Below are 24,624 nucleotides of genomic sequence, written 5' to 3'. Positions count from 1 at the left end.
TCGGTATCCAATACCTAGTTCAATCTCGTTACCGGCAAGTCTCTTTACTCATTCCGTAATACATCATATCGCAACTAACTCATTAGTTGCATTGCTTGCAAGGCTTATGTGATGTGCATTACCGAGAGGGCCCAGAGATACCTCTCCGACATTCGGAGTGACAAATCCTAATCTCGAAATATGCCAACCCAACAAGTACCTTCGGAGACACCTGTAGAGCACCTTTATAATCACCCAGTTACGTTGTGACATTTGGTAGCACACAAAGTGTTCCTCCGGTAAACGGGAGTTGCATAATCTCATAGTCATAGGAACATGTATAAGTCATGAAGAAAGCAATAGCAACATACTAAACGATTGGGTGCTAAGCTAACTGAATGGGTCATGTCAATCGCATCATTCTCCTAATGATGTGATCCCGTTAATCAAATGACAACTCATGTCTATGGCTAGGAAACATAACCATCTTTGATTAACGAGCTAGTCAAGTAGAGGCATACTAGTGGCACTCTTTTTGTCTATGTATTCACACATGTATCATGTTTCCGATTAATACAATTCTAGGATGAATAATAAACAATTATCATGAAATAAGGAAATAAATAATAACTTTATTATTGCCTCTAGGGCATATTTCCTTCAGTTATACCTCGAGTTCCTTGCTATCTAGCATTTGTTCTTCTTTACCATGGAGTATTACCACCTTTTACGTCAAGAATGTCGTGAGGATTACTCCACCTCTTAAGAATTTTTGGTATGGTGATACTTCTCACCCTCACCATTCTTTCTTGGTACCCGTGTTGTTTCTAACTGGAATACCGACAATTGAACTATGATGTGTGAATTCAAAACTTCTAGCAACCCTATTGCTTTGAAGTGAATGGTCGAGTTTCATTCTAATTCTTTTGTTCGTCAAGTCACCATTCTAACATTGATCGTGCAACCCAACCCATATTCGGGTGCACCTTTCAACCAATGTTTAATTGAGTATGTTTCCTCGAGCATACATCATTATACCATTTGATCTAACAAATGGTATCTCCTTGTTCACATAATTATGGAAATCCATCTTGTCAGAAATCTCGATGGATTATCGCCGAGCCCATCAGCCACCTCCTCCTCCTCTCCTTGGTTTGATGATGAACTATTGTTTCAGGAACCCACGCCCATAGTTCATTTCCTGAGAATCTTGAAATGTCATTTCGTCTATTTGTGTTGCACCTTTTCTTCTCGGACATCCTGAGTCTGAGGTATCATGACACCAATCGGATCTGAATCTCGGTCAGATATGATGGTTGGGATAACTTTTCAAGAGTTATGTGGTTGGCCCTTTGATGACCTGGTAATAGGATGTCATGCCTAGCACCCCCCCCCCGGCCGGAGGACCTATCATTATGGTTTATTTGCAAGGATAACCATTCTTCCTGGAGGAAATTGTAAGACCTATGTTATAAGCTGTTCCTGATGGATCCATTGAGTATCTAAAAATCGACCTTTGTTTGAAGACCATGTCAATGCTATCTTGAAGCATGTCCGTGGTACTCCAATTTTCAACAAGAATATTTGAAGCACAATGCTAAATTTTCTTTATCAATTATCCAAACACCGTTGTATGGGTAATGTCATGAAATTTCTCTCCCCTACCTAAGGAGTTTTCTACATAATATCCTGTCATGGATATCATGCTCTGCTTGTCCTTGGGAAGGATATACCCCTGAAATATGTGTTTAAACACATTTTTCCTTTCCATTGTTCTGTTTAACCTGATGATCACATTTGCCTTTCCATTGATTTGTTTAATCTTCCTTGTGACCCATATGATCTAAGCAGTAATATTCTTCTGCTTATGTAAACACCTCGGTGTACAATCATGTCGGTAAGACCCTGTTACCACTGTTGATGACATTCCGGTAGCCACCGATGGAGAACTTTGCCTATTGGTCCGCCTCGTTCAACGAGCAGGAAAATGGTTCTCTTCGTCCCTCGCCCTTGGTACCGATGTTGTTGCCGACATAAATGACAGGCCATCCTCTGACATGCCTTGCTTACATGATCACACAAGACGTCTCCGCCCTTCCTACTTTTAACCCACATGGTGGGCCCATAACCCACAGTTCCACAGGATCGAAACCTGACTCTCCTGTTCAACCCTGTTTCTAATGGTTATTCCTCAGGCTTGGCTTCGTATTTAATTCACGTGCCACCTTCCTAGTGCTCTATTCTGGTATCAGACGCAATACTTACTCTCGCTACTTTGAACCCCTTTCTCACTCTGGTCCAGACTTCGAGCAACTATGTATCCGCTTGAAACTTCTTATTGTACCTTTGTACCTTACACTCGATGTATTTTATATGTTCAACTCGAGAGATAATCTTATGCTCATTCATGGGCTAGCCCCAGATTGTTTCCCTCCTAAGCATTCTGTCGTAGTCGAGCTGCCCCTTACCTATTCGTAAGTACATTGGAGTTTCCGAAGAAAAGGATGACGATTTCATCACAACTACCTAAAGCAGAGGAATAAAGACTTCAACGTAATGGATCGACCTCTTCGAGAAGAAAAACCAAGATCGAGAAGACCCGTTAGAATTTCGTAACCAGAATTTTCCCCTTAGACCCCCTCTTAAATCTCGGGACGAGATTTCTTGTAGTGGAGGAGAATTGTGACGCCCGAATAATTAAGCTACAGTGATCCCACGCTAATGGTGCCACGTCACCACGGTTACTGCTGCTAATCTATTGTTAGATCAAAACCGGTCCAAAATTCAAATTCAAAGTTTGGTAAATAATAAAAGTTTTCAAACATTAAAATAAAAATGTTTGGTTTGTACTAAATATTACATAGGTAAATATGGTGTAGTAAACACATTTTTATAAAATGCATAAATATTTTAAATTGAATTAAAACAGAAAAGGGAAATAAATAAAAGAAAAAGGAAAAACAAATCTAACCAGAAAACAAAAGAAAAAACAACAAAAAAATAAAAATAAGAAAGCCTCCTGCCCTCTAGGCCTCGGCCCACCCTAGCTGGCCTAGTGGCCCACTCCTCCCCGGTCAACTCTCTCCTCCCCTGTTCCCCAGACCCGAGACGAGCGCCCGTTCCCACCGGACCACCTCGCCGGCTCCGTCGCTACAGCGCGCCGCGGAGGGGATAAGGCCGCCACGAGCGCGCCTCGGGACGCCTCCCCTCCACTCGCTCCTCCCCCTCTCCACCTCGCTCGCTCCGCCTGCCTCACCTCGCCGAGCGCAGTCAGGGCCTCGCCGCCGTAGGAGCCGCGGCCACCGTCCTCCGCACACCTCGAGACCCTGCTCAGAAGACGCGCCGCCGTCCGCTACTTCCTCTACGCCCAGGAACGCGAGCCGGGGAGCACTCCGTCGTCGGATCGCCTTCGTCTTCCTCCCCGACACCGACAAACTCCGTCGCCCCGATTCACCGCCCTCCTGCGCTGCTAAGCCCATCGCCGGCCACCGTGTGCCTCTCTGTGAGCCCCGCACCTTTTCCCCCTCTCCTTGTTGCCCCGTGCGCCGTAGCCACCTCCCCTGCTCGAGGCCGACGCCGCCGTCCGCCATGGCCGACGAGCACGTCGCTGCCGTGCCACTTAGCCTCGTCTGAGGATGCGTGCGTGCTTTAGGAGCTGCGTAGATGCCGCCTACCACCTCCATTTGGTCGATTCGTGGACATTTTTCTCAGGCTTGTCATGTCTGAGCCGCCGCCGTCGCGAGCGTTCGCCGCTGCCGTTGACCCTGTGCATCCCTGTGTCCCCAGTCACCTTAGCTCAATGCGCGGCTTCGTCCGCATCCCTCGCCACGCCCCGGCTCGTGTCGCCCTCTCTGCCCGCGCGCCCTCGCACCCACGGCCGCGCGCCTGCGCGCCTCCCCGTGCGACCACCGAGCTCCGTCGCCGCCGTGCCGATGTTCTGCTCCTCACCGACCTTCCCCACTCGCGCAGTTGCCCCCGGTTGACGCGCCACACCTAGCCCGATCGAACGCGCCTGCCCGTGCAGCGAATGGCTGCCGGAATGCGCCGGCCGGAGTTCCTTCCCCGTCGTGCTGGAGTTAGCCGCCGACGTGGCCGGATTAATAAGCACTAACCCAGCCCTTATTCCCCAATGACAGCCGGGCCCTGCACGTTTAATTTTTTTTGCTAATAAAAACGTTTTTATTAAATAAACAACTGACAAGTGGGGCCCATGTTTTACTGTTCAATTGGATAAGATCCGCTGAGTCAACATGCTGACTCAGCACCGGGGCCCACCAGTCAGCCTTTGGTTGACTAGTCTGTTGACCCCGTCAACAGGGCCCACCAGTCAGCCCTTGTGTGTGCTGGCTGGGTACAATTTTGGGTGCACATAGCAATTTTGTCTATTTATTTTTGAGTTAATAGGGATTTCAGAAAATGTTTAAAACTTTGAAAATTCATAGAAATTAAATCGTAAATCAGATGAAAATGTTTTCTATATGAAAGTTGCTTAGAAAAATCCGGCGAACCCGGATACGCAGCCCGTTCGTCCACCACACACCCCTAACATATCAAACTCGCAACTTTGCCCCTCCGGCTCCTCTGCCCGAAAACGCGAAACATCGGGGATACTTTCCCGGTTGTTTCCCCCCTTCACCGGTATCACCTCCTACCGCGTTAGGGCACCCCTAGCACTGATACTTGTCATGTCATGCATCGCTATGCATCTGTTTGCTTAAATACTTATTGTTTCTTCCCCCTCTTCTCGCTCTAGACACCGAGACCGACGCCGCTGCTACCCAGTACGACTACGGAGTTGACGACCCCTCTCTCTTGCCAGAGCAACCAGGCAAGCCCCCCCCCCTTGATCACCAGATATCACCTACTCTCCTCTATACTGCTTGCATTAGAGTAGTGTAGCATGTTACTGCTTTCCGTTATACCTATCCTGATGCATAACCTGTCCTTGTTACTACTGTTGTTACCTTTACCTGCAATCCTACATGCCTAGTATAGGATGCTAGTTTTCCATCAGTGGCCCTACATTCTTGTCCGTCTGCTGTGCTATACTATCGGGCCGTGATCACTCGGGAGGTGATCACGGGTATATACTACATACTTTATACATGATACATGTGGTGATTAAAGTCGGGTCGGCTCGAGGAGTACCCGCGAGTGATTCACAGATTGGGGGCTGAAAGGACCTTTGTCCCGACGGCCCTCTGGATGGAACTTTGTGGCGGAGCGACAGGGCAGGTTGAGACTACCTGGGTGAGAGGTGGGCCTGGCCCTGGTCGGCGTTCGCGGATACTTAACACGCTTAACGAGATCTAGGTATTTGATCTGAGTCTGGCCATTTGGTCTATACGCACTAACCATCTACGCGGGAATAGTTATGGGTATCCCGGCGTCGTGGTATCAGCCGAAGCCTTCGTGACGTCAGCGACTGAGCGACGCGCGCCAGATTGGACCGCGTGACGTGACTTCCGTTGTACTGGAGGTTGCTAGGTCTGCTTCCGGCCGCCCTCGCAACGTGCAGGTGTGCTAAGGGCGATGGGCCCAGACCCCTGTGCGCATAGGTTTAGACCGGCGTGCTGACCTCTCTGTTGTGCCTAGGTGGGGCTACGACGTGTTGATCTTCCGCGGCCGGGCATGACCCAGAAAAGTGTGTCCGGCCAAATGGGATCAAGCGTGTTGGGTTATGTGGTGCACCCCTGCAGGGAAGTTTAATCTATTCGAATAGCCGTGTCCCTTGGTAAAAGGACGACCCGGAGTTGTACCTTGACCTTATGACAACTGGAACCGGATACTTAATAAAACACACCCTTCCAAGTGCCAGATACAACCCGGTGGTCGCTCTCTATCAGGGTTACGATGAGGGGATCGCCGGGTAGGATTATGCTATACGATGCTACTTGGAGGACTTCAGTCTACTCTCTTCTATATGCTAAAAGACGGAGGCTGCCAGAAGCGTAGTCTTCGCCAGGATTAGCTATCCCCCTCTTATTCTGGCATTCTGCAGTTCAGTCCACTAATATGGCCCTTTACACATATATCCATGCATATGTAGTATAGCTCCTTACTTGCGAGTACTTTGGATGAGTACTCACGGTTGCTTTTCTCCCTCTTTTCCCCCTTTCCCTTCTACCTGGTTGCCGCAACCAGATGTCGAAGCCCAGGAGCCAGACGCCACCGACGGCGACTACTCCTACTACCCCGGAGGTGCCTACTACTACGTGCAGGCCGCTGACGACGATCAGGAGTAGTTAGGAGGATCCCAGGCAGGAGGCCTGCGCCTCTTTTGATCTGTATCCCAGTTTGTGCTAGCCTTCTTAAGGCAAACTTGTTTAACTTATGTCTGTACTCAGATATTGTTGCTTCCGCTGACTCGTCTATGATCGAGCACTTGTATTCGAGCCCTCGAGGCCCCTGGCTTGTATTATGATGCGTGTATGACTTATTTTATTTTTAGAGTTGTGTTGTGATATCTTCCCGTGAGTCCCTGATCTTGATCGTACACGTTTGCGTGTATGATTAGTGTACGATTGAATCGGGGGCGTCACAACCCCATCCTCCTCCGAGACTCGTCGTCGAAAGGTGCATGTGCTGCTGCACGTACGCACACTCGCCGGCGTCCAGGGCGGCAGCGCACACAGGCGAGCACCGGCGGAGCTCCCATGGCGCTGTGGTAGGACGATGAGGAGGCGTCCGGGTCGTGCGGCGCGGCACGGAGCCCGACATCTTGCGCAGCAGCAGCGACGCCATGGCTTGCCGTCGGACGGGCGGCGACGGCGGGGGGGGGGGCGACCACTATATGTGAGCCGCGACGCAACATCGCCTGAAGGAGAGGACGAGCGCGGGGAAGGAGTGGAAGAACCGAAAAAAGTGGATCATGCTGCGATGCCGATCGAAGGGACACCGAGTGGTGTGGCAGTTTTGCAATCGGGCACAGAGTTGCCAAATACATATTTCGTTTACAAAAACAAATCTTGAATACAAATTTTGTTCATCAATTTTAAAAAAATGTTAATAGTATTCAAATTTGTTCATCAAATATTACAAAAATGTTCATCACTATTAAAAAAAATGCTCATATAAATTTGTTCGTCAAAATAAAGAAATTTTCATTAAAATTCAAAAAATGTTTGTTATTTTGAAATCACGAAAACTTGTTTCATAAAATTCGCTTTTGTTGAAATTTGGAACTTTTCTAAATTACGAATTATTTTGAAGAAAAACGAAAAGCAAGAATAGTAATAAAAAAACGAATTAAAAAAACTGGGGCGTTCTGCCCTGCTCATGGGCCGGCCTACTAGGGGCGCAAGGGAGCAGAGGGGTGCGCGCTGGCATGTTCGCCAGCGCGTCATGCGCCATATAGGAGCACCCATTTGCGACGGCTGGTCGGCTGTCCAGGTAGAAAAACGGACGGTCTTTGTTTATGATTGCAATATTTTAATGTTTTGTTAATTTATGTTGAGAATTTCCATAATGCGTGACTTTAAAAAAATTCAACAAATTCCAAAATTTGTATGTGAATTCAAAAAAAGTTCACATGTTAAACAAAATGCTATACAAAAATTGCTCGTGAATATTAAAAAAATCTTTATGTAAAAAAGGTCCCTATTGAGCGACGGCTGATCCTATTTGATGTCAAATCACTAATTAAGGAGTATTCTTTCCAAAGATTACTTTCACCTTCCAGGTTGTGAGAAGTGTCATGTTGCATGTTCGCCACTTGTCATAACCTAAGAATTTTCCCTTTTTTCTAGATTCGTTTATTCAAAACATTTTATCTCTTAAAGCTTGCGTTCAAATCTCGAACCATTTTCATCGTTGGATTTACCTCGTGTCGGGTCTTCAAAAGTAGATCACATGTCGATAGATTTTGACGAACCTTTTACAAAAAAACAACCAAACAAAAAAACCACACAGGAAGCAATTTTTTTTCCTTTCCGAGAGTCACGTCCATGCCTCTCGCGGAAGCAAATCCGTCGCTCTCTCGGAAGCAAATTTGTGCCTCTCACGGAAGGAAAAAACAAAGAAAACATGTTTGTTTTGTTTCCGAGAGGTATGCTCGCGGAAGCAAACCATGCCTCTCGTGAAAGCAAAAAACCGTGCCTCCACGGAAGCAAAAAAAAAGCATTTTTCCGCTTCCGAGAGGTACGGCTGTGCCTCTCACGGAAGCAAAAATAAAAAGGCGTTTTTTTGTTTTCGAGAGGCATGGTCGTGCCTCTCGCGAAAGCAAAACCATGCCTCTGCGGAAGCAAAAAAAACGTGCTTTTTTTCGTTTTCGAGAGGCACGGCAGTGCCTCTCACGAAAGCAAAAAAATTGTGTTTTTCGCGAAAAATAAATATCAAAAAGCTAGGAACGGTCGATGAAAAACCGAAAAGCCAAAAAAACAAAAAAAAATCTAAAAAGCCAAAAATGCGAGCGGAGAAAAAAAATCAAAAAGAGTGCCTAGAGCGCAACACGTGGCGGTGGCTGAGAGCACACCAAGTGGCACGCTCCCAGTCCACCCCAAGTGACCCTTGGGGAGGCTCCTATCGAGCGCTCCTCGGTTAACTGCTCCATGTTTGGTGTGTATGTCGCCAAATAGTGACCCAGCGCGCACCCCCAGCTCCCCGCTTGGTATACTTGGGCCGGCCCAAATAGATCCTGTTCCAGAAGGGTTTTTTGTGTGTGTGTTTTCGTCTAATTGTTTATGCTTCTTTATTTTCTTTCTTTTATTTTTTTATTTTTAGTTCTTCAATTTGGTTTTTGTTTCTTTTATTTCATGTTCATTTTTCCTTTTCTAGTTCTTTTTCCATTTCCCATTATTATTGTTCTTGATTCTTTTTTTATCCTCCTTTTTAAATTTTGTGATCATCTTTCAAAATCGTGGACAGTTTTTTGAAATTGTGCACATTTTTAATCATGAACATGTTTTGAATACACAAACATTTTTTTAATTGTGAATTGTTTTAAAATCGTGAACATGTATACAATTTGCGGACATTTTTTTCAAATCATTCACATTTCAACAATGAATAACATTTATTTTGCGAGTCCGTGAATGATTTTTTTGAAACTCTAATTTTTTTTCAAAATCATGAACATGTTTTGATTTGGATCGCATTTTTCAAACAAATATTTTCTGAAATTGCGAACAATTTTTAGAGTTCGTGAACATATTTTTTACAAACATTTTTTGAAGTATGAACATTTTCTGAATCATCTAACATCTTTAAGTGATAAGAAAAATAGATTTTTGGGAACAGTTTTTTTAATTTTGTGATCATTTTTCAAAAATTCCTGAACTTTTTTGACTTCACAAATATTTATTCAAATCACGAACATATTTTGAATACGAAAACTATTTTCTAAAATCATGAACATTTTTATTTTCCCAAAGATTTTCAAATATGTGTTTTTAAAAATTAGAACTTTTTGTGATCCTGGATTATTTTGAAAAAGAAGAAAAAACAAAAAAAGGCAAAATGAAAGAAAAATGGGCGTAGCACCGGGCACATGGGCTGGCCCAAAATGGCATGTGGGGTGTGCGCTTGGCTGCTTCGCCAGCATGGAATAGGAGGACCATGTACGTTCAGAGACTTCCTATATGGCGCTAATTGCGTCAACTAGAGCGTGGGATGCACAGTAGTTCGCCTCTAGGCCAGCCTGCACAATGATATGAAAAAATACATGGGCGTCCCACTCGGCACATGGGCCAGCCCAAAAGGGCATGCGGGGGGTGCGCGATGGCTGCTTCGTGAGCGCGGAACTGAAGGGCCCCCTACGTTTAGGGACCTCCAATATGACACTAACTGCGTCAGAGAGAGAGAGAGAGAGAGAGAGATGGGCAGAGAGAGAGAGATGCACAACAGTTCGCGTCTGGGCCAGCATGCACAACGAAATGAAAAGGCATGGGCGTCCCACCCATCACATGGGCTGGCCCAAAAGGACAATGCGGTGGCTACTTCGCCAACGCGGAATAGGTAGGGATGGCAATGGGTACCCATTACCCGCGTACCCGGCGGGTAAAAACCCTATTAGGGTAAGGGTATGAGATAAAAAAATACCCATGGGTATGTAAATAGAAAAATACTAAACCCATTGGGTACAGTGGGTATGGGCATGGGATAGCATAACCCATACCCGTGTACCCATATACCCAGTAAAATCTGTTAATGGACCTTCACAGCTTCACTATTCATATATCAATCTAACTTCCCACAAAATTAGTCTATATATTCCACGAGATACATGTAGCATTGTAGCCCACATACGCACGTACATGGAAAGAATCTACGTGATTAGCGTGATTTGGCTTCGGCGAATAAGGAATACGTGATCACGTCCCATATTGAGAGAGACAGAGATTGATATCCTCCTCGTCTCCTCGTGACCTCGTCTCTCATCTCATCTGATCATCTCGGGGCTCCTCGCCTCCTCGGGCATCGCTACTTTGCTAGTCGCCGCTGCCAATGCGTCCAGCTGCTGGCTACCTCGCCGTCGCCAGTGCTTCCAGCCACTCAGACGCCATGGACCTTGGGGAGGACCATAGCCTACGCGAGGACGGCGACCGGGAGAAGGAGATGCAGCTCACGCTCAAGCGGACTGAGTCGGACGGCGGCGACCACCACGGCCAGGAGCATGGGCATGGCACGGCTTCCCTGATCCCAAGCCTAACACCGTCGTTGGATGGTGCCATCCGTCTCCATCCGCCAGGAAAGGGGCAAGCCCCCGGCCGACGTAAGGGACCTCTTGTCTCGGCGTCGAAGGTGCAGCAGCGTTACGACACTTCAAGCCGGCCACGTCGCCCTAGCCCGCTTAGTCGATCCTCTACTGTCATCAAGCACAAGAACAAGAGCAAGGCTATATTGGCTTGGTGAGTTTCAATTTTATGTATGATTTTGTGCATTCGTAGATGATACATAGATGTATAGATGATGTGATGATATGATGTTTTTTTCGTGCATATATAAGTTAAAATAAGTATTGATTTTCTACCTATGCATGATGTATATAGCTGCTGTGATGAATGAGGTTTTTGTATATCTGAGAAAAGAAGTATTTGTTACTGAGATGAGATAAGTGTAGCAAATTGTGTTCTAGTACATCACTCGTTGTGTGATTTTTTAGCATTGTAACAACATAGATAGAATCGGCAGTGGCCGGTGGCAGAATATTTTAGATCTATTTAATGTGGCGTGGTAACTGATCGTCTCTGCTTTTGTACAAGATCATTTTGTAAACATCTACCTTCCCAGTTTCCAGGGGTAAAAATGGAGAGACATTGTAACTTGTTTCAGACTACTTATAGTAAACAAAATACAGTAAGATTCAGGCCCATTTAAGACAGCACTACAGCTGCACGTTTTGGTCAGAAAAATGATGACTTGCAGTTAATAAAAATGCGAAGTGCTCTACGATTCGAAATTAACTCTTCCTGGAAATATAATCGTTGGACTGAAAAGAAAGAATGCTGAAAACAAAAAATTAACTATTTATAGTTGCTGTGATGAATACATTTTTTTGTATATAGATGATATCTACAGATGTTATGATGCATATATGAGCATCATACTTTCAGTTCACATGTAGAATCAAGTATTATATTAAGAAGACTTCAAGAATTTGATGTATTTTTTCATTTATGCTCATTTTGCAGTGGTACAAGTTCAAGCAACCAAGTAGATGTTCCTTGTGATGCATCTGCCCCAATGGATGAAGATGGAGATCATGTCATTCTTTCAGATGATGAAGATGGACAGGAGCAGGAGGTGGAAGAGGTCAATGAAGCAGGCAAACGGAAGCTAACTTCTAAAGTTTGGTTGGAAATGAAGAAGATCAAGATCAATGGGCAATGGAAAGCAAAGTGCAACTATTGTCACAAGGAACTTGTTTCAGGACCCAGAGCAGGCACGAAGCATCTTGCTACTCACCTAAAGATTTGTACTCTGAAGATGTTGAAGACGAAGGGAGGCAAAACATTGAGTCAGCCATCATTGAGGATGAATGCTAAGGACGACGGTAACGTTTTTTTGGAGAGCTATACCTTTGATCAAGAGGTTGCTAGAAGAGAGCTTGGTAACATGTTGGTGTTGCATGAGTACCCACTGTCTATAGTGGAACATGCTGGTTTTAGGAAGTTTGTTCATGCACTTCAGCCACTATTCAAGCTACATACAAGAAATACTTTTAGGTATACCTTGCTATGGTTTTATTTGATTTATTTCTGTCTACCTTCTTCTATGAAATGAGGAGGTAACATATGGTATCCTCTTCTTTTGTCTTTTAGGCAAGATATTGTGGAAAATTATGAAGAAGAAAAAAAGAAGGCAATTGATTACATGACTATGAACCAATCTAGGGTTGCTATCACTACAGATATGTGGACTGCTGACCACCAAAAGAAGGGATATATGGCTATTACAGCTCATTTCATTGATGAATCTTGGAAGCTTCGAAATGTTATCATGAGGTACTACTATGTGCTGCTGTATATTATGTGTTGCTGATCATATGCTGCTGTTTATGATGTGCTGCTGTTTATGATGTATTGCTGACTAAGATGTGCTGCTGTTTAATATGTGTTGCTGTCTATGAAGTGCTGCTGTTTTTATGTGTTGTTATTTATTATATGCTGTTGTTTATGACTATATGTTGCTGAATACTGCAGGTTTGTATATGTTCCAGCTCCTCATACAAGTGAAGTGATATGTGAGGTGCTCTATGACTCCCTGCTTCAATGGAATATTGATGAAAAATTGATGGCAGTGACTGTGGATAACTGCACCACCAATGACAAGGCAATTGAGATGATTGTGGGGAAGATAGGGAAGGAGAAGCTCCCTTTGGAAGGTACTCTGCTGCATATGCGTTATAGTGCACACATCTTAAATCTTATAGTTAAGGATGGATTGCATGTTATGAAGTCAGCTATAGAAAACATTAGGGAAAGTGTGGCATATTGGACCGCGACAGGAAAAAGGATAGAGAAGTTTGAGGAGATGGCTAAGTTTAAGAAAGTAAAAATAACAAGAAAGTTGATTCTTGATTGCAAAACTAGGTGGAATTCCACTTTCATGATGCTAGAAGCAGCTTTACCATATAGAGTTGTTTTTGAACGTGCAAAACAAGTTGACAAACAATATGAGCATTTACCTAGTGATAAAGAATGGGAGTTTGCTGCAGAGATGGTGGAGAGACTTGGCTTATTCTATGAGATAACTAAGTTGTTCTCCGGAACTAATTATGTGACCGCTAATGTTTACTTCCCTAGAATCTGTGAGATTAAAATGAAAATGAGACAGTGGGCCACTTGTAGCAACCCAATTATCAAAAAACTCTCTGAGGAAATGACAACTAAATTTGATAAGTATTGGACGGACATTCAAGATCTCATGGGGATGGCTACACTTCTTGATCCTCGGTACAAGAGGCACATGTTGACTGCTTGCTTTGCCATGCTTCATGGCATTGAGCCATCTTCTTATGAGTGTGTGGAGTTGGTTGATGCATTAGTTGCTAGATTACATTCACTGATAGAGGAGTATGAAGTGGAAGTAGATGAATATAAACCATGTGAAGAATTGATTTCTTCAATGAAAGCTCCAGCCATCATGAATATTTTCAATGACATTGTCGCCAAACAAAGTCCTGCTACAGCTCGGTTGCAAGGTGAAATAGATATGTACTTGGCAGATGGCCTAGTGCCATACACAGAAGTATTTAGTGTGTTGGATTGGTGGAAAGTAGCTGGAACAAGATATCCAACATTAAGGAAGGTTGCCAGAGATATTTTTGCCATTCCCGTGACAACAGTTGCTTCAGAGTCGGCCTTTAGTACAAGTGGCAGAATACTTAGTGAACATAGGAGCCGCCTAACTCCTGATATGGTGGAAGTTTTGATGTGCTCCCAAGATTGGCTTAGAAACAAATGCAAAGGTGAGCAAATAATGTATTTTTTTTCAAACTTACTCTTTATTTAACTATTTCTAATCATGTCTTGTCATCTCTACAAATTGTGTGTTTTAGATGCTCATAAAGGAGATGCTAGCTTTTGGACTTGCCTTCAAGACATTCAAGAGGGGATGCAGGTTAGTATTCACCAACACATTTCCTTTGCCGATAGATTATTTGAGTGCATATGCTATAAGAAAAATTCTAATAAAATGACTACATTCATGTTTCCAACCAGGACTTGGCCCTTTGAGATGTAGAGACATGGTCTCGGCGAGTTATGCTCAAGATTGACGACTTATTGTGCCAAGGTCTTCGTTATGCTACTATCGGATTGGTCGAGTTTATTTTAATTGAACTAGTTACAATGTCGAAACTTTATTGGGATGCTTATTTTGTGGCCTTATGTACGGTCAAATTACCTCCATACTTTGTCGTGATTTTGTGAACTTAAAATAAATGACTATGTGTTGCTGCATACAAATAAGTGGTGTTGTTTATGGGATTGTGTTTTCTTTATGATGTGTTGTTGTTTATTAGTATGTGATGTCTATAAATTATGTTGATATGTTGTCGTTTATGATTATTTCTTGCTCAAGTTGATGTCCGCACACGTGGGTATTTATACCCGTGGGTACCCATTTACCCTGTCGGGTGATGGGTATGGGGAAAAATTGTACCCGTTGACGGGTATGGGTACGGGTGATGGGTAAGCTCAAAGGGGATGGGTAAGGGTATGGGGTAACTCCACCCGTACCCAAACCCGGCGGGTGCCATCCCTAGGAATAGGAGGACCCCCTAGGAGTCATAGACTTCCTACATGAACTTCGTCAAATAAAGTGTGGGATGCACATCTAGGCCAGCCGGCACCGATGTGACTTGTGTTTGTCTCGTGCGAGTAAAAATTCAAAAAATGCAACTAGCTTATGTATTGAACTCACGACCTTCAAGTCATGATGAGTTGCTTCAATGACGGTGCAGTGGTTGGAGTAGGCTTCTCGGTCACCCCACACGCACTGCCGTACGGTCACGTGGGTTAGGTGAATGCAGAAGGCGGCCGCTAAACGCCTTTTTGACAGGATGGCCCACCCGTCAGCATCAATCTTCTTCCTGCTCTCTCTCTCTCTCTCTCATTTCCACGAACACCTTAAGTGCACTCCGCCGCTCTGCCCCCGCCGGCCGGCGAGTCCCACCACCTGCGCTGCCCTCCGTCCTAGGATGGCGTCCGTCTCCCCGCCACCTGCCGACCACCTTGGTGAACCGCTCCCCGGGCTCGAAGTAGACGGAGAGAACGAAGTCGATGGCCTTGAGCGGCGAGTCCTCCTCCTTGCCGGCGAAGAGCTCGGGCGAAGATGCGGTCGAAGAGCTCGCCGCCCTCGCACAGCTCCATCACCAGGTGCACGCCCTCGGCGTCCTTGCAGGCCTCGCGGAGCCGCACCACGGCGCCGCCCGCGCCGACATGCGCCGCAGGATCTCCACCTCCCGCTGCACGTCCTCGGCGTTGGCGGCGCGACGCAGCCGCTTGCGGCGGGTGGTCTTGCAGGTCAGTGCCTCGCCCGTGGCCGCGTGCTCGCAATGGCGTGTCATCCCGAACGCCCTGCGCCCCAGCTCCGCGCCCAGCCGATACCGCTTGGCGAAGCCCTCGCCGCCCGGCGCGCACTGGTCGTCGTCGCCCAGGATCGGCGCGCTCTGCCTCCACTTGGTCGACCTGCGCTTCTTCTTGCAGCAGCTGCTGTGTTGGCGTCGCTGTCGGGGGGCAGTCGTCGGAGCTGGCCACAGGCATGATGGCGGCGGCGGCGCGCCTTCGGGTCAGCATCCTGGAGGCCGCGATGACAGAGTAGCAGCCACCCATGGCGCCGTCGCACGGCCAGACGGACGCCGCAGGCTGTCATAGAAAGGTGGCGCAGGTGGCGGGGCTTGCCGGCCGGCGGGGGCAGAGCGGCGGAGTGCACGTGAGGTGTTTGAGGAAATGCCAGAGAGACAGGAGGAAGAAGATTGATGCTGACAGGTGGACCCATCCTGTCAGAAAGATGTTTAGAAGAGGCGAATCGGGCACTTTCCTGACACGGTAGTTTTTAGTCAAAGATTAAACAAAAAGTGATAGCTTTTGGCACAAATTTGTAAAGTTGTAGTTTGTAGGCACGGTCACGTGGTAGTTTTTTTTAAATACTCGCATCATCCCGAACTACCCTTGAGGTCGCCGGCGCCAGCCAGGTGTACTGCACAATGCACATCATCCCGTGCGAGTGCGACACGACGCATGATCCGACCCCGCTTGATCGGCACGGGCGCCGTCACGTGCTTGTATGCATGTCCACTAAACCTTTTCCTGCAGCTAAGGGCATCTCCAGCCGTTGCCCCCCCCAGGACGCACAAAAATCGCCCCCTGGGGGCGAGCCGGCGAGACACTCGGCGCTGGGGGCGGTTTTTCGCCCAGTCGCCGCCCCCAGCTCGCCCCCAGGCGCCGAAATTGGCCCACTTGGCAGCCCAATTTCGGCGAATAAACGGCCCATATGGGCGAGAATAGGCCCATATTCGGCGTGGTTTCGCCCTTTCTCGGCGTTCATTTATCAACATAATTATTCCTTATCACATATTTCATCACAGAAAAATCAAATACTTCAACAAAATAGTACAACAACAAATAGTTCAACAAATTATATAGTTCAACAAATAAAAACTCATATTTCATCACGCGGCGTCCCCCTTGAGCCTCCATAGGTGCTCAATCAGATCTTTCTGCAGTTGATGATGCACCTGTGGGTCTCGGATCTCTTGACGCATACTGAGATAGGCAGTCCAAGTTGCCGGTAGCTGGTGATCAACTTCGGCTAGAGGACCCTGCCTGTAGTATGGTTCAGTGTCAAACACTGGGTCTTCTTGCTCGCTCTCGATGATCATGTTGTGCAAGATGACACAGCAAGTCATGATCTCCCACATTTGATCTTTCGACCAGGTCTGAGCGGGGTACCGAACAACAGCGAATCGAGATTGGAGCACACCAAATGCCCGCTCGACATCCTTCCTGCAAGCCTCCTGAACCTTCGCAAACCAGGCGTTCTTGCCTCCTGGCACAAGGTTTGAGATCGTCTTCACAAATGTCGACCATCGCGGATAGATGCTGTCAGCTAGATAGTACCCCTTGTTGTATTGGTGCCCATTGATCTCGAAGTTCACCGGAGGAGAATGGCCCTCAACGAGCTTGGCAAAAACAGGAGAGCACTGCAACACGTTGATGTCATTGTGAGTTCCTGGCATACCAAAGAAGGAGTGCCAAATCCAGAGGTCCTGTGTGGCTACCGCCTCAAGCACCACACTGCAAACGCCTTTGGCGCCTTTGTACATCCCCTGCCAACCAAATGGGCAGTTCTTCCATTTCCAATGCATGCAGTCGGTGCTTCCAAGCATCCCAGGAAATCCTCTTGCTGCATTCTGGGCTAGGATCCGAGCAGCGTCTTCCGCATTGGGTGCTCTCAAGTATTGTGGCCCAAACACTACCACCACTGCCCGACAGAACTTGTAGAAACACTCTATGCTGGTGGACTCGGCCATGCGCCCATAGTCGTCGAGTGAATCACTGGGAGCTCCATATGCAAGCATCCTCATCGCTGTCGTGCACTTCTGGATGGAGGTGAATCCAAGAGCGCCAGTGCAATCCATCTTGCACTTGAAGTAGTTGTCGAACTCCCGGATGGAATTCACAATCCTGAGGAAGAGCTTTCGGCTCATCCGATAACGGCGCCGAAATGTTCTCTCGCCATGAAGTGGAGCATCGGCGAAGTAGTCGGAGTAGAGCATGCAGTAGCCTTGCAGACGATGCCGGTTCTTTGCTTTCACCCGCCCCGGTGCCGAGCCACCTCGACGCGGCTTTTCATTGCTCGCCAGCAGCTGGGCGAGGGCGGCGAGCACCATCAGATGCTCTTCTTCCTGGACGTCGGCCGCGGCTTCCTCCTCCAGCAGCGCGGCGAGCTCTTCCTCCTCATCGGAGTCCATCGCCGAGTCAGTCAAAACGCCGAACACCTTGCGCTCGTGGGCGTGTACCCGCCGTTAAACCGCGCCTCCGCGGCCGAAAACGGCGGCCGGCACCGCCTAGTGTTGCGGGGAGGGGTTGCCGCGGCGAAGCGCTGCTATTTTCAGGCGGGGAATGGCTATCTAGGCGGAGTAGGCCGGCGACCGTCGCCGGGATACAGCTAGTGGTGGCCGAGGGCGCGGGGGGTGCGAGGCGAGTCGGGGAAGGAAAACTTGACTTTTCCCCTGTCGGCCTGGGCCAGGCGCGCTTTTCGCTAGCGCCGGAGCCCCCAACGGCTCCCCAGCGCGCCGGGTTCGGCCTGTGACCGCCGGGCGGAAAAAAGGCCCGAACCGGCGATTTTCGGCATCCTGGGGGCGCGACTGGGACGTTTTTTCGGCGCCGGCGCGAAAAAATCGCCTTGGGAGGCCTTCTTGGGGGCGCGGCTGGAGATGCCCTAAGCAATGAGCAGTTCTACCCGGACTCAGATTGTGCAGCTCTAGTTACAAACAAGGAAACCTCGGGACAGACAATACTTGGCCCCGGAGGGATCATTTTCCTTTGTAGAGATATGCAGTTTTGTCAGCCAACGAAAATTGAAGAAAAAGCAACGTAGTTCAACTTCAGCGTCCGCATGTTGACATTTTATTGCTTTCCTAACACGGGCGGACAGACAATACTTGGCCCCGGAGGGACCCGACACGGGCGGATCCAAGCGTTGCTTGCGCGGACACAATGGATTCTCGTCGAAGCAACTCGGTTTGCGGTGTTCAGGTGGATTCCTCCCGGGACCGGTGGAGAGCCAGGGGGACGAGGAACTCATCCTCGTCCCCTCATGGGACGACACCACAGTCGATGTATTCAGAGTTGCTCGAATCGGAACCGCTGCCTGCATACCGGAGGGGGTCAGAGATTGTCGGAGAGGAGCTGGGGGGAGGGAGTGAAGCGACACAAACTCGAAGTGGAGTGAAGTGGAAAGTGGCTAGGGTTTTGCCCAAATGTGGATAGGGTCAGGGTGGACCAACGTTTGCCGGAACAGACGTAATGGACGTGCTCGAACGCATTCGGGCCTCCTTATTTCTGTTCTAGATATGGATTGCATATGAAGGTGCCGGTCAGCCCGGACTTATAGAGTTGATATGAGGGAGGCGGCTAGGTTGCGATTTCTTTATCGGTCAATGACCAACCGCTCGCCCGGACATGCACGTATAGAGGCAATATAAGGGGATCCTCTTAGAACTTCAACCTTGTAGTCACAAAATTCTCAGAGAAAAATGAAAATCTTTGTAGTTGTCCAACCTAGAAATTTACTTGAACAAATACAATTTTATAGAAGAACGCCAAAAGAGTACAAAAGAACTGGAAAGGCTAAATATTTGATGTCAGGTTTTTAAACATGGTAAATGAACGTTTTTTTAGACAATTTATATTGGCACAAGGATGGTAAATTTAGTTTGGAAGCACCATAATTTTCTAGCAAACATAGTATAAAACAGATTTGTCATGATCGCGGACTAAACTTATCATCCTCAACGAACATTACTTGCCTCGAAAAACGTTTGTTTTGCCATGCTTAAAGTCCTAAATTCGTTGGATATCCAGGTTCAACAATGCGGCAGGGCTCCGCCACGGGGCTCATCTAAGTAGTTTTTTTCTTCGCTGGGAGAATCTGGTTACATCAAGTTACTACGGGCTAGCTCACGCAGTGTGGCGGCGCGCTCGTCTTCCAACTCCTTGATAAGACGCTCGACGCGGTTGTCGAGAGCGTCGTCCATGGCTTTACGTCCCCCACGAAGCCGTAGGATCACCGCGTAAGCAGGGTCCTCCCAGTAGTTGCCCTTGTACCGCTTGTCGATGAGCACTGGGTCAAGCTCATCCTCGGATCGCTGGTAGGATCGCTTCGCCCCCACCGCCGGTGCATATGCAGCGACGGCCTTCCAGCTGCTGTCATCGCACTTGTGCCGTTTCTCCATCACCGCCGCGTCGAGCTTGCCGTCCGACCGCTCGTGGCCTCTCTTCAGCCCAACCCATACTGGCTCGCATGCATCTGCACTTCTGCAGAGTAGTAGTCCATGGCTTCCCCAAGCAAACGATGGTGTGCGTACGTGCTTAAGGTTGTTTTAGCTCTGATGATGACGCCGAGGTCGGTCTTTCGTTGGAGTATATACGAACCCGGCACGCGCTTAATCCCGTTCTGAATCGAACTGGGCCTTGCAGTCCGTCCTCGACTGTGTTTTCTATTTCCCCCTCCTCTCTCTCTCTATGACAGGTGGGGCCCACTGCCATGGGCTTCACACTAGTTTTTAGCGATATTTTTACAGTACAAACCTTACAGCCAGGCCTCATGTCTCTCTGACAGGTGGGCCTCCACTATCACGGGCTTCACACTGTACTTTTTTTGGTTATATTTTTATAGTACAAATCCGACCGCCAGGCTTCACGAAACAGGTCACCAACTTCATAGTGTGTTCATGCCATTTCTAGCAACATCCACATTTTATTGATTAAGCAACAAAGTCACGCAAAATCTCCATAATACACTTCAGAGCATAATGAAAAGTACAAGACAACTTAGCCTCAGCGGCCTGTTTGGAACCTTGTAAGACCGGACATGTGCCTCCGTTCTGAATACGAAAACTTAGCTAAAACAACTACTACTACATTAAGGTGTCGACAGGGGCGAAGCTAGCTATCTGGCGTGGTTTGGCCAACGCCATACCTAAACTGACATCCAAATACGTATATACACTACTATTAGCCAGCATAAGTTTTAGGTTTTGGGCTGAGAAGATGTGAGATGTGCCTCCTGTTGGGCTTGGTAGTTACTGCCGATTGAGTGATGGGCCATGTGGCCATGCCCGTAGGCTGTAAACCAGCGCACGATCGAGACTGCCTCTGACGAGACATGAGCACGAGTCGTTCTGGTTTGAGATCGTCAGACCGAGAGGCGGCTGCTAGGGCACGGCCGCACCGCACGGACGCACGGCAGCCGGCAGTCAGCCACGGGTAAGCTGTGGGCGCGCAGCCGGCCACCGGCCACCGGCGAGGCAGCGACAGGGACGCCGCGAGGCAGCTACCGGCAACTCGACGGTGCTGGCAAGTCGGCGAGGGTTTGCAGATGAAGCCACCGCCAAAGAAGAGAATTAATAATTATGTAATGAAAGGTATTAATTTCGTTGTACTTCTACCGCTTGAGCGCATCAGTTCAATTGTGTCATGCACTCATGTTACTTGCTTGAACATTTATTTAATTATTCTAGTGATATTGCTCCTGTTAGTTTTTCTTGTGTTCTTTTTGCAGATTTAAAGAGTAGTTTTGTCCAAGCTTACAGACATCTATGATGCAGATTTCTCCAACGATGATGGTTAGCGTGTAGGACTTCCATGTGTTCATCAACCATAGAGAAGACATGATGAGTTTGTTCTGATTTTGCAAGCCTAGCCAAAAAAAAGTTTAAACTGAAAGACATATTATGTTCCCTCTGGTTTATCGCCTTATTGAGTTGGGGTTGCTTCTATCAGTGGCAACGGCATTGGTTGAAAGGACCTTCTCAGCAATGAAGATCATCAAGACTGAGTTGCTTACCAAGATGTCCAATCGAAAATGTTGGATAGAACCATGGTCTACCCGAACCTATGCTCAGGGCCACTCATCTCTAGACACAATTTACTGGGATGTGTGCACAGCGGGCAAGATAAACTATGGCGGGCGTCATCAAAAGGGAGATTTCTTGTTTTATTTTTATTGTTTATTCCCGTTGTAGTCTGATTTTGGCGCATGCTTCTTTATAAGCTGTAAAACTCAACCATATTTGTGGACGTGACATATTTTTTTTAGATTTACAGTGTGTTAGTACATATTTATTTATTTTGAACATTTTTTAGGCTGTTAGACTTAACTGAGCATTTCAAATCATTCTGTACTCTTATGGATATAAAAGACTACCTGCAGTGTGTCGGTGCAGATTTACAACTTTACTTATCCTTGCAAAATTCTTTATTCTTCGTATAAATTTAATTTAAATACCAGAGGGCTTCATTTTATTCAGATTTTATTAAAAAATGTCAGGACAAAACTTCAATTTTCATGAGTATGTTAGTACAGATTTATAACTTTAGTTATCCTTGCAAAATTCTTTATTCTTCGTATGAATTAAAATACCGGAGGGCTTCAGTCTATTTCAAGTTTTATTAGAAATTGTGAGGACAAAACTTCGATTTTCATGAGCTGCAGTATGTCTGCAGATTTACAACTTTACTTATCCTTACAGAATTCTTTATTCTTCGTATGAATTAAAATACCGGAGGGCTTCATTCTATTTCAGATTTTATTAGAAATTGCTAGGACAAAACTTCGATTTTCACGAGCTATTTTTCAAAAAGTGCTACAGTTCGTAGGTACGTGTGCCAGCCCATCTCGTTCGAAAGAAAAAATAAGCTCGCACATGCTTACTAGTATGTTCAATGGTTAACGCTGGTTCGGGAAGGTTAAGGCGAATGAAATTTTTTGAATTCGAAGAGGGAACAGATCCACATGTGAAACAATAATATATCCTACGACACCCACTATAGGTTCGGGTGGACCATGATTCAGAAACTCACCTCTCGATGTCCAATTGTTGGCTTGATGACTTAATGGTGTGCTACATCGAGAGAGAGATATTTAAAAGGAATTGATCTTGCTGAAATTAAGAAAGAATTTCGAAATTAAGTTAGAAGAGTGCCATTGTCACGTTCTATTTAATGAAATTAAACCTTCATTACGGTTATGTATTCTTTCTTACTATCTTCAATTGCATAATGTGTTTTCTACCATTATATCCTACTATAGTTACTAATTCATGTTTTATCCATTGGTTTTATATTTTATAGGTCATCTTTATGCCAATCTAGTTAATATAGATGATACATTGGCAATCGATCAACCATATAATCTTCATCAAGTGAGGTATTTAGAGTGCTGATACTTCACTTTTGGATTTTGGGTTGTATTTGTTGAACACCAAGTAATACATATCTTTTATTCTGGTGAACTCTTCATAGTTGAGTTGTACATGGTTTTTTTGGTTCATAAACTCCGCCACACCTCAAAATTATTCCTGCCTTCGCCACTGGGTGTCGATGAGCGTGCTTAAAGAAACAGAGCTAACAATGAGGAGCGATCTTAGACCTCGAATGGAGCTGGTGCACAAGAGATAAGCAATCAGTAGCGAAGATCACATCCAGAAATTGTTCTTCTCGTGCCAGATAGACTGCACCACGAAGTGCAAGGGCTTCAACCATGTCAGGTCTAGAGCTGCGGTAATGGGTTCACTGCAAGCTGCAATGCATTCAGCCACGCCAGTTGCGAGGGAGTGATAGTCACGGATTTTCTCTCGGACCCCTCGTGACGTGTGGATCTCTCCTCAGCAAACGCCTCGACGCGTGTGAACTCTTCTCTTGGGAAATTACGCACATCAGGCAAAAAAATCTTAGGGCTGAGCGACTTTTTTTGAAAGACGGTATCGATGCCGACGTTCACAAACACATGCATACTCTCACCTATATAAAGGCACACACGCATGAGTCAGCACAAGTGTCTTGCTATTGACGGAATGTCGCCGTGCTAAATCTAGGGTTTGATACCCACAAAAAAAATAATCTAGGGTTTGATCCATGTTGGAGAGAAGTTACTCGGCACCAACAACAGCGTCAAGGCCAAGATCTCCACATGGACGATTTTCCTCCCGGGGATGTCTGCCCCACGGCCAACCTCCCGACAGGCTCCCTAAGCCCCGCAAACAGGCACGCGGTGACGAGACGTGTTGCCGAGAGTATATGCGCGTCCCGTCAGGCTGGTTGTAATGGGTAGTATCATAAGTTAGTATCATGCATATGATACTAGTGTATAATACTACCTCCCTAGTGCATAGTATCATATGATAGTATCATAGATGACTTTATTTATTGTCATGCATGACACATACTAGTGTATCATTTATTATGATACGGTGTCATGATATGATACTCAACCCTCTCTTACTTCATTTAATTCTATGCCACCTCATCAAAGTTGCCTAGTTGGCATGCATGATACTAGCTATGATACTCCCATTACAACCAGCCTCAGACGTATTTGTTGACTTTGCGTCTGCCACTATTGCATGGGCCGGCAAGTGGCACGCATGCGGTGGAAAGCGTGCATGGCGCCAGCAAGCAGGAAACTTTGGCTCCAAGTGAGGTCGTGCATGCTCGCCAGCGCTCTATGGCTAACCGCCGCAGGTCTAGGCTATCGTATCCCTTGAGCAGTCTCATCAGCACACCCACAAATCCCTTATGGACTGCGGGGTATTATTGTCCACCTAATCATCCAACTACATATTGGTTCTCTGGGGACGAGTGACAAAATATTGTAGTAGTTTACGTAAACAAATACGCTCTTTTTTTTTGACAAAAGGTGAATTTTATGGACTCAATATGAAGCATAAAAAAATACAAATACAATGAGCATATACCCGATCTCTACATATCCACAACGCACATAATCAACACCAACACGGACACAAGAAGAATCGTACAAATCTGTCGTTTTCCCTACCCTAGCCGCCACCACGAGCCAGACGACTAGGGAGGCTATCTTCTTCCATCGATCTCCACCAGCTAGGGCGCTAGCCCCTCTCCCTCTGGCTACTGCTCTGACGGCTGGAGAGAGAGGGGGGCCCCTTTCTCCGTCCTG

The 24,624-nt window shown here is 46.7% G+C and overlaps 1 protein-coding gene across 1 annotated transcript; it reads left to right on the top strand.

Moving 5' to 3' along the window:
- The first annotated feature begins 10,422 nt into the window (after window positions 1-10,422).
- LOC123067357 (zinc finger BED domain-containing protein RICESLEEPER 2-like) lies at window positions 10,423-14,297 on the top strand. The gene is made up of 6 exons (XM_044490185.1): window positions 10,423-10,826; window positions 11,610-12,143; window positions 12,240-12,422; window positions 12,621-13,888; window positions 13,979-14,040; window positions 14,142-14,297. Exons 1-6 carry the CDS (start codon window positions 10,423-10,425, stop codon window positions 14,154-14,156), a joined length of 2,466 nt encoding a protein of 821 aa, XP_044346120.1. The 3' UTR covers window positions 14,157-14,297.
- Window positions 14,298-24,624: the final 10,327 nt, after the last annotated feature.

Source organism: Triticum aestivum, chromosome 3B, assembly GCF_018294505.1.
Source record: "Triticum aestivum cultivar Chinese Spring chromosome 3B, IWGSC CS RefSeq v2.1, whole genome shotgun sequence".
Lineage (NCBI taxonomy): Eukaryota > Viridiplantae > Streptophyta > Magnoliopsida > Poales > Poaceae > Triticum > Triticum aestivum.
Note: the sequence above shows the minus strand (reverse complement) of the source record. Positions and strands in the feature narration are given on the sequence as shown.

Excerpts from the sequence above, each read along its gene's own strand:
- LOC123067357 (XM_044490185.1), top strand. The coding sequence starts at position 10,423 with ATGCGTCCAGCTGCTGGCTACCTCGCCGTCGCCAGTGCTTCCAGCCAC. Across the intron at positions 12,144-12,239 it reads CATACAAGAAATACTTTTAG|GCAAGATATTGTGGAAAATT; the intron begins GTATACCTTGCT and ends TTTGTCTTTTAG. Across the intron at positions 13,889-13,978 it reads GCTTAGAAACAAATGCAAAG|ATGCTCATAAAGGAGATGCT; the intron begins GTGAGCAAATAA and ends TGTGTGTTTTAG.